Source organism: Oryzias latipes, chromosome 16 (assembly GCF_002234675.1).
Source record: "Oryzias latipes chromosome 16, ASM223467v1".
Lineage (NCBI taxonomy): Eukaryota > Metazoa > Chordata > Actinopteri > Beloniformes > Adrianichthyidae > Oryzias > Oryzias latipes.
Genome location: NC_019874.2, coordinates 21,040,832 through 21,061,047, shown reverse-complemented (window position 1 = coordinate 21,061,047; position 20,216 = coordinate 21,040,832). Strand labels below are relative to the sequence as shown.

General features: G+C 39.5%; 1 protein-coding gene across 1 annotated transcript in view; it reads right to left on the bottom strand.

Annotated features, from left to right (window-relative positions):
- Window positions 1-17,301, bottom strand: part of LOC101173812 (ETS domain-containing transcription factor ERF) — a 48,151-nt gene extending 30,850 nt beyond the window's left edge. The window contains exon 1 of the mRNA XM_023964445.1: window positions 16,559-17,301. Within this exon, the coding sequence (XP_023820213.1) occupies window positions 16,559-16,580 (22 nt within the window). The 5' untranslated portion in view covers window positions 16,581-17,301. The remainder of the gene's footprint in view (window positions 1-16,558) is intronic.
- Window positions 17,302-20,216: the final 2,915 nt, after the last annotated feature.

The window sequence follows — 20,216 nt, the reverse complement described above, 5'->3', positions numbered from 1 at the left end:
AAAGGAAAACTGGTTAAAGGTCAAAGAGAGACAAGAGGAGAAAAAGTAAGTGGTGGAATGAGTTTTTAGAAATCAAAAAAGGGCAAACGGAAAAGGATGATGACAGAATCAAATGTCACATCCTGGACCAATGTCCGTCAAGACTGACCTGCTGTTATGTCATTTTGGATCCTCTTTTTAATAGTTACAAAGAAGTGGTGAACCACAAGGACAGTTTTCACAAGTAAAAAAGTGAAACACACAAAACATTGATATCGATCTCATTTTACCACAAAAAAGTCACAGAAATGAAAGCACAAAGCGCTTGAGCGCTGGCGTTAGACCTTAAATCATCTGCGTAGTAATTACAGAGCCAAAACAAACATGCAAGCTTTGTTTCTGATCTACCTGCTGAAAAAGTCAAACCTCAAGCTAAAGAAAATGAAAGCACAACTTGGATTCCTTACATAGCTAAGCTACAAACTTTGTTTTTGTTTACCTTGACTACCTTAAAACCTGCTTAAAGTTAAGAGTTGCACTTCATCAAAGTTTAATATTAGACTGACCAAAGTATCTGTTTCTCTTCAATTAAAATGTTGTGCTTAATGCTTTGTGAGACTAGACACACATCTTTCAAAAAATTGTCAAAATTTTTTATTTAATTTTAAGGTGTCCAAAATTACCAAAACCAAAAGTTTACACTTTCAGAAATGGAGAAATACCATATCTGGAGTATGGAGAAATGATGAGAGTATACATATCTGGATCTAAAGGACATAGAAGGTACAGTTTTTAGGACTCTCTTGGGGTTTGGGGAGTTGGTTGAAAGTCCACTTACTTATTGCATTTTTTTATAGCTTTCACTGTCCATGGACGATGACTTGTACTTAGAGGCTTCCTGAATCAAAACACAGCTCCATGCTGTATCTGTATCTTTTGGTCAGGGGTTGATTTTCCAGCAAGCTTAAAGCTCCCTTACAAGTAAGACTAAGAAGGGAAGGTTGAAATATGGTAAAAGTCTCTCATAAACAGGGTTTGGCTTAAACCGGACAAAGAGTAAAAGCCAAGCAAACCAGCAAGGTTAGCTTACTTTAATTACCCCATTAAGCCTTTTTGACCCACCACCGAGCGGCTATGTCAGATTGCTCTTCTTATGCAGAGACAGTTCCAACTTTAGATAAGAGTTCAAAGAGAAAGTATTAAACCAGTTTTACGTGATATAACCTGTGTTACTTAGAAAATGGGAAACTTCTCCTAGAATTTTCGTAAGCCGGAAAAAGATTTCTGCATTTCAACATTCCCCGCAAAGTCATTTAAAGATGTCTAATTAAAACTTTGTGGGACAGCGCAGTACTTTCTGGATGTCTCCCAGATCATTGATCTACGGTGGCCGAGAGGTGCAAGACACATTTACATTTAAGATACAAACAACATAAAATCCCAGTACTAATGAACAAATACGGAAACACAACAGCAAATTACAACAATGAAAGCGAGAGACAGCTTCTAACAGAAAAGGACGTAATATAAAACCAATTGTTTATGATTCTTTAAAGTTATTTATTACCGTTTTCCTTATCTGGACATTATAAACACATGAAACGCTAACTTCCCGGGTGCAGCTCAACAACAAATCAAGTGACGTTGTTACGTCACTTCCGGTATTAAGGCTATTCCCTTTCCGTTACCAGCTGCTCGCTTTTTTTTCTCCATCAATGTTTTGCACTTGCCAGTCGGCAAGTGCAAAACATGCATTTAATACCGGAAGTGACCCAGAAACCTTTTTTTTGTTTGTTTTTTGCTTCAGAAACGTTACCTTGCTAAACATTGTTAAAATTTGTACAATAGAAATTGTAGTGATACAATTTAAAAAAAAAAGCTTTTGGAACGTTTCATGTATTTATAATGTCCACATAAAGAAAACAGTAACAAATAACATGAAAGAATTATACACGGTTGGTTTTATATTACGTCCCTTCTGTTTAAAGCAGTGTCTCCGCTTTCATTGTAGTGTTTCTGGATTTAATCATTTTTTTTCTGCAACTGTTGTTGTTAATTTGAGCTATATAAGTAAAATGGAATTGAATTGAATTGATTTGTTGTTGCGTTTCAGAACTTTGTAATTTGTTCTGTGATTTGCTGTTGTGTTTTGTGATTTCGGTATTTGTTCATTTGTTCTGGGATTTGTTGTTGTACCTTAAATGTAAACGTGTCTTGCACATCTCGGCCACCGTATTGATCCCATCACTTGTGATCATTTATGTTAGTTCTATGCATCGCATGCAGGTTTTTTCTGTTAATTTAACATTTAACAAAATACTGTCAAGAATTCGGTGGAAATAAGCAATAAATAAGGGTTGGTGGGGTTTTGACTTATTTGTTGTGATATAGTTTCACCTGCAACACCTAAAGTGTACTGTCCAAGTGATCAATACAGGGAAAGACGCTCGCGCAAAAACGTGCATGCATGCTGAACTCATAAACAGGATTCTGGCAATCGGCGGCATGCGTCACAGAGGATATGAGGGGGACACAGAGGGCAGAGCACGGCGTGTTTATGTGTGCGTGTGTTTATCCCATCGTAAACAGGGACAAGACACACATGCTGTGTCACCGCCTGTCACCGCCTTTTATTCTGCCCTACCTGTTTTCACCTCTTACTTTTCCCTACCTCCATCAGTCAAGCCCTTGCCCATGTCCTGCGCCCGTCTGCTCCCTTCCTCTCCCTCTCTAACCCCCACCCCAACTTGGCCAGCTTGTTAAACATGTCTCCTAAAGCTGATTAAGTGGTGCTGATCAGGGTTGCATAACACTCACCTCACATAGACATTACTCCTGGCCAGCCAGCACATATTCTGCGTACTTCCTGTCTCTGAACGTGTGTGAGGGAGATTTAGAAAAACCAAAGGATGAAGCACCACTTAAATGAATATTGCTTTCTATGAAATATTCGCAGTTCCAATACACAGAAAGCCTTTGCATATGGATTACTGTAACAGTCTTTTTGAGCTGAGGCCAAATCTGCGTGCGGATGGTCTTGTTGGCTGGTGCATCTTTGGCTGCACTGCTGGAATGTGCACATCCCTATCCTGCAAAGTTTTTTTTTTCTTTAATATGTGCACCTGCATGTTTGTGCATCCACTCTTGCTGTAGGATGTGTATATAATCACTACTCATCCCCCATTTGCGTCTGTCTGCCAAGTAAGACAATCCACCTACTATAAGGAGGCAGGGGAAACATATGCAGACGCAATAAATTCAACAAAAAAACCCATAATAAAAATATTGAGCAAACACACGCACAATGCACGAGATATTCAAACATTGTGTTGGCGTTGCCTTTAAAGAATTCCCTACATCAGATTAATTGGTCGACAGATTGAGTTAACGATGCTGTGCACAGAGGCAGGTTAGAAAGGTCGTCTCGCCCAACTCCTCTTCTCGCCTCTCTGGGTTTGCTCCCGCGCTCGGCCTCGTGGGAAAGATTAGAATCCTCAGCTGGAGCAAATAAAGCTGAACGTTATGCAAGAGTCAGGGAGCGAGTGAGAAACAGAGAAAGGCAGATGATGATGTAACTGGAGAAAAAAAAGCAAAAAACATAGATAAAGAGAAAAAGAGAAGTAATAGAACTTTGCCGTGCAGCTGGAGGACACGAGGACAACCTCCACTATGGTGCCAGCCCTGTATCTAAACAATGACACCCGATATGAACCACAAGGCAATTAGCTCCAACTCAGAGCTGCCGGCAGAAGCAGACTCCAGTGCTCCTCAGTCTTTCATATCTTTGCCCCACACGCACACAAAAAGCCAGACTATATAATATAAAGTCAATCTTAGCATTAAATCCTGCTTCATTGTGGCTTTATTGTTGACTTAAGTGATGTAGATATATGCTTTAGTAAAGATGTTGTAAAGGTTAGTCAATTCTGCTGTTTAGTGTATTGAATCTGTAGGTTTGGATTCTTGGATGAGGTCTCTGAAGAATTTTTATATGAAATGACATCTTTATTTAGCTTTTTTTAAATTAAGTTTAGGTGAGATTTCAATACAAATGTAGGGTATAAAAAAAGCTAGGAAAGACCTTATTGTGGGTTGCATAATGCTCTAGTGGTTAGCACCCTCACCTTACAGCGACAAGGCAATGGTTTGAATCCCAGCAGAGTTCTTTTCTTTGTGCAGTTTGCATGTTCTCCTAGTGCATGAGTGGATTTTCTCTGGGCGCTCTGGCTTCCTCCAACAGTCCAAAAATAAGGTTTCATAGGTTAATTGGTGACTCTAAATTGTCCCTTGGGCATAAATGTAAGTGTGTAGTCGTGTAGCCCTGGAAAGGACTGGGGACAGTCAACAGTGGGTGAATAGGCTCCAGCATCCATTACCCTGAATCGAAATGAGCAGGTATAGAAAAATTAATGAATGGTTTGATGGAGGATCTTATCGTTTCAAATTTCCAAATGGTCACTTCCATATACAGAAGGAGGGACATTTACAGGCTTGCGCATTTCAGATGCATTATGCCCTATCCACTAAGAGTTTTCTCCAGGTATTAAGCAGAGTACAATGGGGTTAAAATAAGTGAATTTATTTATGAAACAGCTAAATGTAAATTAGAACAGGAAATACTTTAATAGAACCGCAATTTATCAAGGGCTGGACTACATTCCAGGACTAACAAAGCAAAATACTCACTGAAAACCAGTGAACCATATCAGGGCAAACCTCTACAAAGAGAAATATAAACATTTACATAATTCAATAGTGTGTGGTTTACGCTTTCAAACTGTTGTCATTCAGTTACTTGTTGTGTTACAATAGCAACTAAGGGAAAACACAACATTTCCAAAATGCCTAACTGATTTTTCACACTGTGCATCAGCTTTTAAGTGTTAAGGCAAAAACAAAACTAACAGGTGTCAGGGGGGAAAACCAAGAATGAAGAAGGAAGTTAAAAAAGAGGAATAAACGAGTTATGGTAAAGGAAGTGACAAGATCATTGAGATAAAAGGCTGAGTGGCAGAGGCAGCTAACTTTCTTCCCTCAGTCAGTGTTCTGCATAGACGGTGTTATCTAAAAGCTAAGTGTAAACACTGAAAACCTCGGCTTGATGGAACTTTGCAACATGAGGTGCAATATCACAGTTTGTGTTTGTGCAGATAATGTGTAGGTAGAGACAAAGCTGCATGTAGACGAGGATCCAATGTTTCTAACTGTTGGTGGTGCCAAAAATCTGAATATACGTATTGTACAGATTTCATACCTAAGAACAATTGTTCCTCCATGTTTTAAGAGCTCAGATCCTTTAACTCTGTTATAATTTGATTTTTTTTAAAAAGGAGGGGGGGCTTTCCTGTGACAGTATAGCTGTACCAGGTCACAATTAAAAATTTCCCAAGACTTCTCTGTTCAGCAAATAAAAATATGAAATGCGCATTTTTGCAGTTATCAAGAAAGAAAACACCATCTGTGTAGCATTTCAGAGGCGTTTTACCTTTTTTTTGCACAACTTTATTATACCTTTGGGTGAACAAGTAATACTTTTGTGGGAAAAATAGATCATTGTTTTAAATTGAAAACCAGAAAGCCTCTGATAGATCATGTTCGCTTTAATTTGAAATGTTACGTTTAAGTTAAAATAGTCTAAACAGTTAGCAAAACCTGTAGGAAATGTATTCATAGCAGTTCGCTATGCTAAATACTAGGGTTATCACTTACGATTATTTCAGTAATCGATTAGTCAACGATTATTTTTATTGATTAGTTAATAAGTCAACGATTAGTGTTCATGTAAAGTGATCTGCTATTTCTTTTTTACAAAAGGTGATAGTGCTGCTAGTCAGTCCGTAGAGATTCACGTCATATATGGTACTGCTAATGCTTGGTGTATGAGAAATGAACATTTTACATGTATTCACGAATTTCAATTTCACCTTATAAAAAGATAAAAAGTTTAAGGTCCCAGGTAAGCTATATGTTAGCACAACAAAAGCCATTATTGTGTCGGAAGCTATAGGGTTCCTGATCCCTGCACTAAATCATTGTCTAAACTTTCCATAGAAATAGTAAGCAGAAATGTTTTTATGAACATGGGTTTTACTTTTGCAATTAGTGAACAGTAAAATATTCTACAATAATTTTTCCTTGATTAGTTCGCAAAAGTGACTTAGTTGGTAGCCATGGTACAGCACCCCAATCATGTTCCATCCCCTTCAACCATTGACAGAGATCTCATTCCTTTTAGAAACAGGATGTTCTGTTGCAGCCATCTCTGGTGTGCTCTGGCTCTTCCCGTCTACAATCACTGGCGTAGACCAGAATTAGGGTTTCCGCGTCCGGAAAACCTGTGATCACGTGGCGCTCCTCAAGTTTTTAAGTTCGGTTGCAAGATCTACATACAAATTGGATGTTCATTGAACACACACTGATCGGATGAACATTTTCACTCTGAACTGCAGCAACGCAGCAGTGTGTCCAATTGGGGCATGGATTTGGTAGTGACATGTGGGTGGCGTCCGCTTAAAAACACAGATGTACAAACGGTTGTAAACATGATCACGAAGGAGACAATTATAATTGCGGTTTTTGTCCTGTAGGACCACTTCGACTTTGCGCACCGAGCCTCTTCCTATTGTAGATGAGTGCTAATAAACAGTAAATACACAAAAGAGGAAGAATCTTCTCCTTGTCGCTACCTGCGTGACTGGTGCTTGTCCGATGTGAACACAATCGGCAGGATGAACGTTCATAAAACCAAAATGACAACAACAGACGCGTTGACAATACCAATTTAGCGTCAACGATTTTTAATAGTCGATTAGTCAACCTCATTCTGAATAGCATAAAGATACAGGTACAGTATGTATTCTGAACATTGATGTTTCTGAGTAAGTAAATAAAGCAAGCCAACATTTTCGCACAGACTCCTGCACTCGTCTTCCTTTTTATAACTGACCTAGAAGAAGACCTTTTCAAAGAATGTAGTTAATTTATAGAACAGACGAATGTAATCATCCTTATAACAAGACACCCACACTATCACACTGAGGTCACTAGCCGAGAGGAAGCTTGAGTGTGCGCATGAAAGATGGTATCGATGTTGCAACTATTTGTCTTTGAAATACTCCAAAGCTTTATTCAATGAATGAAGCTGAATAAATAGCTGCAATATTTTCAACTTTTTCTTTAACAAGACTGTTTCTATGTCAATATGTCACTGAAAGCAAGCTGGTAAAAGCTGCTTGAATGCACTCACAATACAAAATAAATTTGCTACTCAATAATAAAGCTGCCATATCCTAAAAAGATGGCAGAGAGTCAATATGTAAGTCATGTGTGCATGCAAGTACATTGGATCTGTTTAACACAACTGCTCTCTTAGTGCTACAGTTTCCTATAGTTTCAATCGCTGCATTTTCCTTTTTTGAAAATTCCCCTTCTGCTCTTGCTTCACATTTCCTCACTTTCATTTTCCCTCTCACCCCATGATGGGTCAGGCAGTAAAAAACTCACTGTTATCAAAAGCGTAAATCTCATCCAGCAACAATTACTGTGTGCATTTGTACTGTAGGATGTGTGTGTGCTCCCACCCGGACTCAGCTGGTTGTTACATAATTTCACCAGGCCACATCTGATGCTAAAAATGGACATGGATAAAACCATTGTGATTGAGGCCAGACCTACTGTACAGGAGCACACAGCAAACACATAAAAATAGATGCCAAGAGACAGTCAAGCTGCTTAACCCTGAACTTCAACTGTGAATTATGAGCAATATCCTTGTTTGAACCCAAGCCATGTCTGCCATTTTTCATATAAAGGATTTTAAACGACACACATTGCCAATTTTTTGTGTGTGCTTGTGTCCCATCATAGATACATATATCATAGATACATTTATCTTATATATAGTACACGTACTTTAAATTACAAAATTATAACCTTAATGTTCAATCATTACAATCAAAAAACACATATGCAATGAATTGATATATGATTAAACTAATGTTGTTTTTATAATGTGAAGAGTATTTTAATTGAGGGTGGCAAACAAACACACAAAAACCTCTGAGGGCAGTTTTGCTATATGAACTGCAGACTGCATGTACCAAAAGGGAAAAAAATCACTCTCTTTAAGTAACTGTAAGACATTTTCTAACATTAATTATTCACTTGAGCATCAGCAAATAACAAACACAACAATGTAAAATGGTGCAAGTCTGATATACAACAAAGTGGAAAGTGGTCCAATATTTAAAACTGGCAAACCCACTGACTCCCCTATGGGTAAATTCTGAGAAACACAAGATAACACGAAGCAGTTTCCGTCAGAGTGCATGAGAAAGTGAGTGAGTGTTTGGGAAGAGAATATATGGCGTATGAAGTGAAGCACTGATGGCCATCTTTCTCATTAAAGTTTAAACAATGGGCTTTCCTATACCTACCTGTCCAATGATACAATGTATTATTCAGTTTCTCTTAAGATATCTCATACACTTATATAGAGAAAGATACATTTGCACACCTGAGGAGTCTTTGAAAAGATGTCAAATCTTCAAAAAGGAGGTCTTAGGGCCTTTAAATAAGGTAAATGTCCAACGCTTTTCTTGTTGTATATGTGTGTGTTGGTGTGCAAAGACTTTTTAACCTGAGTTTTACGCTGATTTTTTAAAGCCATTCCAAAATTGTGGCTGTCAACTGTGTATATTGGAACCTCACATATACACAGGACAGCCTATGCTGGCAGGTAAACAGGGATGTCCAACAAAAAAGATTGATTGTGTGAGGTGAGGCAAGAGAAAAGAGATAGCTAATGAAAGAGGAGCTGCCACTGGAGTATTAGTCCATAGATTGGTGACAGAGATGATGGTGAAAGGGGGGGGGGGGGGGATGGGATAGGGGAGTCAATTGATCCTTAAAAAGGTTTCACTCCCCCTACAGGGACATGTGCATCTGTGTGCAGACAAACAGAGGAGTCTGTTTGAAATTAAAACACGCGTGCACACAAACTTAGTTTACAAAATGGCCCCATCTGGCTGGCGAGTCAGAAGTCTTGGCAAAGAGCAGCATTCAGCGTCAGCTTTGATTCTACCACGAGGTAGATTGGCAATTATTGGCTCAATTTTGTCTGAGACAGTGGGTTTGGGCTTGAATCATGCAGACAGTGCCTCAAGTATGGGGTTGTCCACAAAGGCTAAATTAGATCAAGCAGTCATGACTGATAAAGGACAGAGGATGTCCTTTTTCACTTATCTTTTTCCCCCTGACAGATACACACACAAACAAAGTTTGGTTTACTGGACTGAGTGTGATCCTGTTAGCACTTAATTAACATTTGTCTGTTAACGCTTGCAGACAGTTTAGCTATAATTAAGGCAATTTCTAACTGTTGAAATGAAGAATGGCTAGGAAGAGATCTATTTGTGTTAAACAGATATTTACAAATGCATAAAATGTGACTTAAGAAGCATGTTCGTCTAAGCTTTGTCAGCTACAATTTTTACCCATGGCATAACATTTTTCAATGGTATAAAATGATCTTAGTTTACTTAAAGTTTGAAATAAACTATTATGCCAAAAGAGAACAGGATGGAAAAGGGACACAGTAAGAGACAAGAGAGCTGGTGCAGTAGAAGACATGAGTGCTAGTTGGGCAAACACTCAAAGCATGATGTCGCATTCCTTGCATGGAGTGAAGGAAAGAAGGAAAAGAGAAGTTAGGAAAAGGGAGAAAAGGTAGGGGGAAGGGAAGGATGAGAGAAGGGGGGGGGGTGATGGGAGAAACTTTAACTTGGCGCCAGACAGCATTTCAAGACCGAACAGCCAACCACAGAGAAACGCTACCAAATATCAATGCGGCAAGTGTCGTACAAATCCTTTCAGTGACTTCCCATCATCCAAAATTAGATTACATATTTGCCCTCTACCCGCTTTTCCCTGGATCCAACGCAGAGGCAGATTCCCAGATAAAAATAGCCAGAGGAAATATTCAAACACTGCTGTCTTTCTGTGGGGAGTGTCTGCTGAATGCACTGGACTTTCGAGGTTAGAGAGAGGTTAGTAGCTCCACTCAACACCTCTGTAAAGCCTAAGACGGGGAAGGGGAGCTGACCTTTGCCAGATCATTTACAATGAACCGGTCAATGACTTGATGCTTCACTTAAAATTAGACAAAGATTTTGATCCAGCTCCTTTAATGCCAATGGAGGATTTCCATATTAGAATAAAACGTGAGAGTGAACAATTATTTCTAGACACATGACATTTTTGAAGCAAGTGGGAAAATCCTTTACAGGACCTCATGGTGAATTCCTGGATGCTAATCTAGCTAGAATATTTAACAACACAACACAAGATAAAGAAGTTACTAAAGACTTAGAAGGTACAATTTAGCATCAACTCATTGAGGTCAAAGGTATTTACAGTTCTATTACACAAGCCATTGCAAAAGAGACTTCACTGTACATGGAGTGTAAAGCCTTGATAGAGCATACCAAATATGGGTATTGCCATTGACTTTAACAGTACTCAGAGCTCTAGAGTGCGACCAATTTGGTTCCATGGTGGGACTGGTGCGCCCATACATTCTGTTGTTTGGGAGAAAAGCATAATCTCTGCGACTCTGAAAGTATCGTTCCTGTATTTGTGTGCAGGTGTAACAGACCTCAAATAGGATTTATTGTTTTTGTTTATGAGAATGTACATCCGAGCCGTTTAGTTTGGGCCAGAGCGGCAGTTGGAGCGGATGAAAAAAGTTTTTTTTTAATTCTTTGACATTAGAGCTTGGGCTCCAGGGTTAACAGTCTTTTGTATACTGTAACTTTCCAACCGTTAACACATTTAAAGTAATTCGGAAGCGGAGAAAAGCAGCTTTGCATTGGTAGGCAGCACCCTGCAATTGTGTAGTGGTTACATAATAATTTGCACCGATATGCAACACATTACTAACATAGAGCTGCAGTATACGCTGATAAACGGTGCAAATCCAGTGAGAAAAGACTCTTTACTCTCCGTTGGAATTAGCTGATTCACAGTGATCGCATAAATGGTTTAAGATTTACGATATGAAAAAAAAAAACCTGTGTTATTATTACATTATTGGTGTTATAGGTTTAACTACGAAGGTCCTGAAGTTTAAATCACATAAACAAATCACTCAACACAAAAACATCAAAAAGATCACGACAATTAAAAAAAACAAAGAAAATAAACAAAACACCATAAAGTTTTAGAAATCAAAACAAAACTATAACTATTTCCACAAAAAAAAAAAGAAAAAGAACAAAAAACAAAATAACAAAATGAAAAATTTCAGAAAACAAAAAGTAATTTTTTAGAAATCAAAATGACACAGAGAAGAACCAGGAAAAAATAGGTATTATGGGACATCGCTGATTGGATGAGGACGTTTGTCCATCATTTTGACAGTTTTAGACATGAAGCACTTTAAACCAAAATCCTTAATTGTTACTGCTAACCCAAACAAAACTATTGCTGTCAAAGAATAATTTAATTCAGGACATACCTATGAAGAGATTCTGGATATGCTCTATACTAATCACAAAACTTGTATAAGTTTTTTTAAGTGCTGGGTAACAGGCTATGTGGTTGAAAAAAACTTGTGTGCTGGTGCACCTAAGTAAAAAGTTAGGTGCAGCGGTGCAACCAGTTAAAAAAAATGTATTCAGAGCCCTAGTACTGCAGGAAACAAGGTAATGTATTTTATTCTCTTGTTTTTCCTTTTGAAAAAAAAAAAAATTGGGACTCTACCATTTTTTGACATATAAAGAAATAAAAGCAAACATCTTATAAAATGGACTTCATGGTATCAATACATCTCCTTAAAATATTATCAGTTTTTTTGTTAGCCCCTGATTGTACGTGCATTAGTAGTTAGCTAAACCCTTACTGTAAGGATGCCCTCAGCATGACCAGTATTATTGAGATTAATCTGAGAAGATTAAGAGTATAGGTTACAGCACCACTCGGGCCAAGCCCTACCATTAAAAAACATGGGAACCAGTGCAGCACCATCCACAGAGGAAACTCTGGACGTTTGTGTGATTAGAGCAGTTGTGGTGACAAATCCAAAGCATAAAGGACAAGGTGACTTTATTAGCAATCAACTTAACTTAACCTTAAGTGGTGTTATGATATTTTACACCCTGATTGTATTCTAAAAAGGTAGCAAGGTGACAGTCTTACCTAAAGAAAAAGACATAGTGTCAGACAGATCCAAAATAAAACCTCTCAACTGGGCAGACCACAGGAATAGAGTTACCTGATCTTTACACGTGCGTGTGCACGTGTGTGCGCACACGCATGTCGTCAGACTCTGATCAGTTTCACTGGCGCCACCATCGTCAAGAAGCTGTTAGGTACACCTACAAGAGCAGACTCAAAAGCTTTGTTCGCAGGTAATACCTTTACAGAGTTGCTCACCCAGAGAAATCTGCCTCCTGCTCATACACAATTTATATTGTTTTACAACAACATGCCATTCCACGCCTTTCACTGAGTCACCCATCATGAAGAATCAACAGTGAAGTTCTGTAAACTCCCCGTATTGTATTTCAATACACATGCATGCCCAAACAGCTGCTAAACAATGAAAGGTACTTCATATACACCCCCTTGCATTCACAACAGGAATTTTGATACTCATTTTTAAAATTTCTCTTGCGTGTGGGCAGGTGGTTCCTATGAAAGATGTGCATCGTGCTGTTTGTGGGATACATTTATTCGGTTTGTTTTGTAAACAAAACAAAAACTGCTTTTTCATTTTATAGCTGAAAGTTTGGCTTTTTATCCTTGTGAAAAACTGGAAAATATTCCATCTTAAATATATGTACTTATGCAAAAAAGTACAAAATTCTTTTAGGAGATAGTAACTGTTTTGTTTTCCCCTCGCATTTAATCCAACACAGCCGGCAACTATTAACCTTCTAAGCAGGAATGTGGGAGGTCCAAGAATTCCAATAAAAAGCAACAGCAGCAGAAGTGCGTGCAAGAGTGTAGTCATACACATATTCTTCAAAAGTGTTAAAGTTATCAGTCAACAATGCATCCAATTCAGTCAAGCTGACTCACCATCAACATGCCTGAACTAAAGCGAATAAAACTGATGCGGGTTGTGCTGCTTACAACCAATTTTATTGAGTTAGACCAAGATTTTGTCACACCAGAGGAATACTCCGGTACGCTGAAGCCACATTTACTTTTCATGTCGGGTAATCAATCTAAAAACCATTTTACAATTTTTTTTGGTTTCAATAATAACTGATCAATAGTAGCTAAATTACTGATAAATTTCAGGAGTGAATTGGCAGTTCTGGGGTCAGCATACAGGTCTCTGATGAGTGTGGGCAGGAGTGTGCATGGGAAGAACAGTGCTGGAGAGCAGTCAAAAAGCATCTGGGCTGTCAAGGGTATTGCTGCCTTACTGGCTGTGGTCCCTCGGGTCAAGGACAATGCAGGACTAATGATGGGGAGGCCCATCAGTGTTGGCTGGATGAGCACACACTTCCCTTTGGTCACATTCTTGTATAAATACAGACATTTCTACAACCATAACCCACCTTCCAACCAGAAGTCATTTTGCCGGATTTGTATAGAAAGCTTCAGACAAGAAACAATCACCTGTACTGCCACTGTTGAAAAGTAATAGTTTTATTGATACTTAAAATACACAACTAAAGGACACTGTCTTTTCCAATATTTTTTTTCTCACCAAAGTTGGATTACTATCTTTACATTTACTCAAAACAGCTGATATCCACAAACTATCACAGTCTTGGCATCGCGCTAAAATTGGGAGTGTTGTCAGACGGTAGATAACCCAGTTCTGGAAAACATTATCTGTTAAAGGCTTTCAGTAAGTCTCCGAATTCTGATCACAGCAGGACATTGTCCTATAAACCTTGTTGTTAAACTATACTGGTACATGGTAGTGGTTCTGCAAAGGGCATCAGTAGAGCTTTCACAGATAAGACTAATCACTGGACTTATCTCTTCTACTTGCTGAAACTGAAAACCACATGCAAGTAATAAAATGCATAAAGCCACACGGTGAAAAAAGAAGTATATTTTCTTCTTAATCAGTCAAAGCAATGTGTGTTCTTTGGGTAAATGTTGAGGCAAGATAGTCACCCTCTACAAATATGGAGAATTTTAAAAAAACAAATATTAAAATTTTGATAAAGAACACCCTAAACGGCTAAATGAACTTCACTTTTTCTTTCACCACACTCTCTCTTACACTTAATCTCCTTCCTTTCAGACACATACAGAAGTGGGGTCTCTTCATGTGTCAAAAACACCATCAAACTATGAGCTACTCTGCACTATTATTTCCACAATGAGAGGTCCCTGGCCCCACAAGTATACACACAATCAGACCCTGGCCCTGCCCCACTCCCACCATTGTCCCACACTCTACACACACACATGCGCACACACAATGGCCACTCTACAGCCATGAGTCCCACTATGCAATTCCATCACACAAAGACACGCACCAGTCTTTATCCTCCCCGAAAAAAAATTGATGGTAGCAGGAAAAAGAAGTGTTCCCCCTAAAGGCTGGTGGGGGGAAATAAAAGCTTTTAAAAACAGCACCACAGAGTCCTGATTGGTTATTGTGTCTCTGGAAGTTTTAATAGACAGAGCATAATCCGTGTATGGCTCACATGTGGCCATGTAGGTGTAGATGAGATAACACCCTCCAAGTGTATCCTAAATAATATTTTAAGCATGGCACATTGTTCTGCAGAACAAGGATGTCCAGCTAAACAGATGAAAATACATCCATATTGCAAAGTTGACAGATGACCTTCAATACTGCCTGGTAAGCAGATGTTCATATTTTTATGACTTTTTTTTACTTGCATGGGGAAATTTTAACAGTTTTTTTCTTGGGAAAAAATAGATGCTATGAAAATCAACATTGCTAAACTGCTGACAAATGATGCAAAATCCAGCAGCTTAACACGAGATATAATCCTATGTTATAGATTCCAGGAAGGAATAAGTACTTTTTTTTCCAATTGCGGATGCACAAACGTCTGCAAAAGTCTTTAGTCTACTCTAAACTATGAAAATACAGATTGGTTAAAGCTTCTTTCATGTACAAAAGCGGATACCAGCTGAAGATCTGAAAGATCAAGGCAACACCACAGATCAATCCGTTTTGCACTAGTCAAAAAGCACCAATCTAAGACAGTTCTTTTCATAAATGATGATTCCGGGTTAAATCTATTCTAACAGGCAGCATTTACAAAAACTTTAATATATATATGTGTATATATATATGTGTATATATATATATATATATGTGTATATATATATATGTGTGTATATATATATATATATATATATATATATATATATATATATATATATATATATATATATATATATATATATATAAATATATAATATTTCAAAAGAGCACACAACAAAATTTCTCTGTTGGAAGGTGTCTTTTTTTTGCATCACAAATTGCTTTAAGCTGTATTGTTACCACATGCATCAAACGCTACAACCGACCCGTTTTAAGGGTTTTCCAAGAAAAGGCCTCGGCTGTCTGCAGCCACACAAACACAGAGTTGCTTGTAAAAGAGCGAGCAGTGTTGGGATGTGGTGTGGTGTCACAGCAGCCTCCTCCAGGCTGCTGCAGGGTGCGAGTGTGTGTGCAGGAATGTGGAGGGCCAACGAGCCCGGGCTGGGTGCAGCGGGAGTCAGGAGGGAATGGTTGGGGGAGGGGATCGTCCCAAGTGGAAAAGGTCCTGCCCGGTTTGTCAGTAGTCACGCTTACACACATGGCGCTGTGCCAGATGCTTACCAGTAACTGCCTTCAAAAGTTATCACATTGTGTTCTTGTAGGAAAACGAGCATGTGTGCACGTTTGCTGCACTGCATGGGATCTAGATGCAGTAAATTTAAACAAGCGGCACTGTAAAAACCATGACAGGCGAGCATTAAAAAGTGCACACATAGCATACAGGATGGCACTTCCACTTCCTCTTTTGTGGAGAAAAATTTGCACTGGCTTCAAAAGAGGGGAGCAAGAACAAACTTATGCAAGCATTTCAGGAATTAAACAAAGAGACGCACAAACCTCAGCTGACTGCTGGGAATCCCCCCCCCACCTTACCTAAATATGCTGACAGGCGAAGTACCACACACAAACATATACAGTTAGTGGGGTAATAACAGCTTCCTGAGTCTTTACTTAACTAGATCCAGGTTTCAAGGCAATCAGATGCTAAATTTCTCCAACACTTTTAATTTGAAAGATCTCTAAAAGTTAGCTGGGGTTGAAAAAAGTTGTCTCTGACAAACTGTATTGTAGTGAAACCACTTCCTCTTGAACCGGTGTACTGTACTAAACCTGCACCAGATTTCCATTACTTTATCAAGCGAAACCAAGCGCGCCTGCGTAGTCGGGAGGGCAAACTTGTAATCAACAGGTTTGATTGGTGTTGCTAGTTCAGGCGATTTGGGTCCTTTTACCCACCCCGACACCAAGTAAACAACGAGGACAATGGATGAAATGGTCATGGGGGAACTCGTAGAATAAATAACGTACCAGTGTCTCCAGGTGTTTTCATTCTTTCTCCTTGAGGTGTTCAGCAGGGCAGAAGTGGGAAAACTAAGCTGGAAGAATTCCACGAAGTCGCTTTTGGGAAGAAGTCAGTCGCTCGGCCTCTTCCTCTCGCTCTGGAAAACTAGGTGAAGACACACGGCAGAACTTTTTTTTCCCTAAATGTAGCTACCGCTCTGGCGACTCTCCTGTCGAGCTGCCGCGCGCTCTCTACACTCTGGAGCAAACCACTAAAACAAAAACATAAAAACAAGACTCGCTTTGCCTCCAAGAACCAGTTTGTCCTCCCGTAAGTCGTGGAGTTTGAATCTGCTCAACTTGCGGGGGGAAACGGTCCGCCGTCCCGATTGGAGGCAGCCGTAATGCCCTCTCTCTCTGAGTCTCTGTCCTCTCCCAAGTTCTTTCGCTAACTGCCCGCCAGTGGTTTACTCCGTCTCCGCTGCATCTTCTTCGCTGTTTGGCATCTCTCCGCCGCAAAGCTCCGTGAATTCTTTGACAGAAATGAAGGTTGGAGAGTCGCCTCTGTTTCTTCACGGACTTTTTAGTCCCTCCACTCACTCTCACACCACTCAACGCGACTCCTCACCCCCACCCCCCTGCCTCCGTCCTCTGGTGTCGTGTTTCGTTCGCTCTCTCGATTGAAGCCCCGCCCCCACTGACGGCAGACAAGGGAGGGTGGGGGCTAACGATGGTGAGTCACGCCCATTTACCACGAGCCGGGCTCCGAAGCTGGCGTCAATGCCGCACGCGGCGTTGCCGAGGAAACCGTTGAGAGCGCGCTGCCGTGCTGACATCACATCCGAATCCCACGAACCGAGAGGGGCGCGAGCGCGGCTTGGTTCCCAGTGGGCATTTACGTCAGTCAGAGATAATTAGAGCTTTTCAGATTAAGATAATTACAGAAGTTAAGCTTTCAGAATCACGTAAAGTCATCAGGTAAAGATGAATAACATGGAACAGGAAACGTGAACTCATTCCCGCTGCATATTTTTGAATTGAGCAACTTCTTAACTCTATGTTCAAAAGCAGATTCAATCATTATTCCCTGGACACTTACTGGGTTTTGTTGTTGTTGTTGTTGTTTTTTAGGGTAGCTCATGTTCACTTACTAGAAAACACTAAAATCTACATAAAGTGTATCATTTACTTGTGTTTTTTTAAGAGAAATGGTTAGAAATGATCTGATATCAAAATAATTGGATATCAGATCATTTCTAACCACTTCTCTTCAAAACATAAGTAAATGATACACTTTATGTAGATTTTAGTGTTTTCTAGTAAGTGAACATGAGCTACCCTAAAAATATAAAAGGCTTCTGATGTAAATTGATATATATTGATGTACCTCTTTCAACACACATTCTTCTCTCCTTTTACTCCTAAATGTCATGTAAACTCACTTTTCATTTTTGGGTAAATCTAATAAACTAGCGCTCTCTTTTCACAACCCGCTAAACACAGTTTACTTCATAGTTCATGTTAGGGGTGTAGCGATTAATTGAATTATCAATGATTTGATTTATACCCCGACGATCCATTCAGATCAATCTAAGGCAATTAATAAAACTAAATTGACCTGTACCAAAATGAAATCATTTCAAAATGAAAAAAAAAAATATGATTATAATCAATATTGGAAAATACCAGTTGGATTGAGGTACGGTAAGTTTATTTTACTAACATAAAATTGACAAAGTTGCTCCACAGTGGACAACACATACATGATGGCAGCAAAAAATCATCAGTCCATCAGTCCAGTCCAATGTGTGGAAACACTTTGAATTTTGCAAAGACATGTGACCATGCAGTGTGGTAGAATGTTCAAATGGTTCCCTATATGGTTGGTGTGGAAAATCAACATTGAGCTGAACTTTATGAAACTAAAATGTGAATGGATTTGCAATTAATTCTTGTTTACTTGTTTGTTTGTACACAGATTTAATTTACACTTGATTATCTTGCAAGAAATACAAAGAATCTGGAAAACTTCACCTGCAATGTTCAGTACCCAGGTATTTATGTCTGAGTCTCACTGGTTACATTATTGGCTAAAGATGTCCTGGATCAATTTAGGTCACTGAATCGTTTCAAATAGTATCGTTTTAAATGAACCATTGTAGACTGGGAATTGTATCTTCAACCACAAATTGTGATATGAATCGAATTGTTATTCAAATGAATTGTTACACTCCTAGTTTGTGTGCATAAAAGATATACCCGAACCACAGAAATATCTGTGTCATTTAAAAATCTTTTCTTGATCAGAGATGCAGTGTGGCCTGTACGATTAGGACAGGTGTCACGCTGTTTCCTATCCCCACAAGCATGCTGACCTTCTGCTTCCACCCTGAGCAGATAGCAAATTGTGAGGCATCAAACGAGAGAGGTGAAGTGCATCTCCTTTTTTCTTCTTCTTTTGCTTACTTGTAAACTGGTACCAGGTGCACAGGATGGAGGTTGAATGTGTGTTTTTGACCGCACTGTTGCATCAGCGATACACACCACTGCCTTGCCGTGTCAACAGGATAAGACAGTGGTGGTAAAACAAAGTAAACAGAGTCCCCTGACAGCGACAGCGTCTCTGCGCTGTGATTTACAAACAGGATTTCTCCTCTCTTCCCTGCCCATTCTTTGACAGGCACAGGAAGCCAACTCTGCTCTGCCTGATAAGAAACCGAACCCAAAGAGAACCATTTAATTGGATGACAAACCTTTTGTTAAACTGCTGTCTTGTTCTGTCTTCTTTGGAGGCAGGAAGACCACATATACAGAGCAGGGGGACATTTTCCCACGCTGCCACTCTCAACAGGGCAATCAGCTGGGAACAAAAAAATGTCAGAATCTCCCTTTTTTCTGTTGTTATGTTTCTCAGTGTTTTAGCATTCATCTAACACACAGATGTTTATCTGTTTTCTGGTGTCTGCATCTCTGATTTAGGTGAAGAGCACTTGAGTGTCCCCTATACTCTTCAAACGGAAGAAGAGATGAGGATGAAGAGAGGGAAAGATGAAAAACAACTGAATAACCGGCTCAGGCTGAGTGATTTCTTGCTTTGTGGACTACTGGCTTCTCTTGTGCCTGTTAGTTTCCTGTGCATTATTATAGACGTGTGTGTGTGCCTGCCAGTGACTTGGGTGAACGCGTTGTATGTAACTCAAGCACAGTCGATGACATTTACAGACAAATCTAAAGCACAGTACATTCTGAACTCTGATTAACACCCTCCCTCTCCTCCTTCTCCTTCTCTTCAGCCTCCTCTTCAGCCTCCCCCTCGCTCACTGTTCCTGTTTTCTCACCCCCATCCCCTCTTTACCTCGCTGTTATCGTTTGCATCCATACCTACTGTTTGTCCGTCTGCCCCCCCCTCACTTTCACACCTCTTCCTTTCCTCCTCGTGCTCCAACCTCTGCCACCTCTCCATGCCTGCATCACTTTCCCTCCCTCACAGCATCTCCCACCTTCTTTTCGTTGTTTCATCTACACACTTGATGGGCTTGTGAAATTAGGAGCATTTTGTGCAAGTTTTTTAAGCAAGTGCCTAGATTTTTAAGTCCTAGCAAATGTTCTTGTTTTGTAATGAAAGTTTTACACTTTATTTGGCAACAACTTATTCTTGTTATCCACTGTTTTATCAGGGACACAC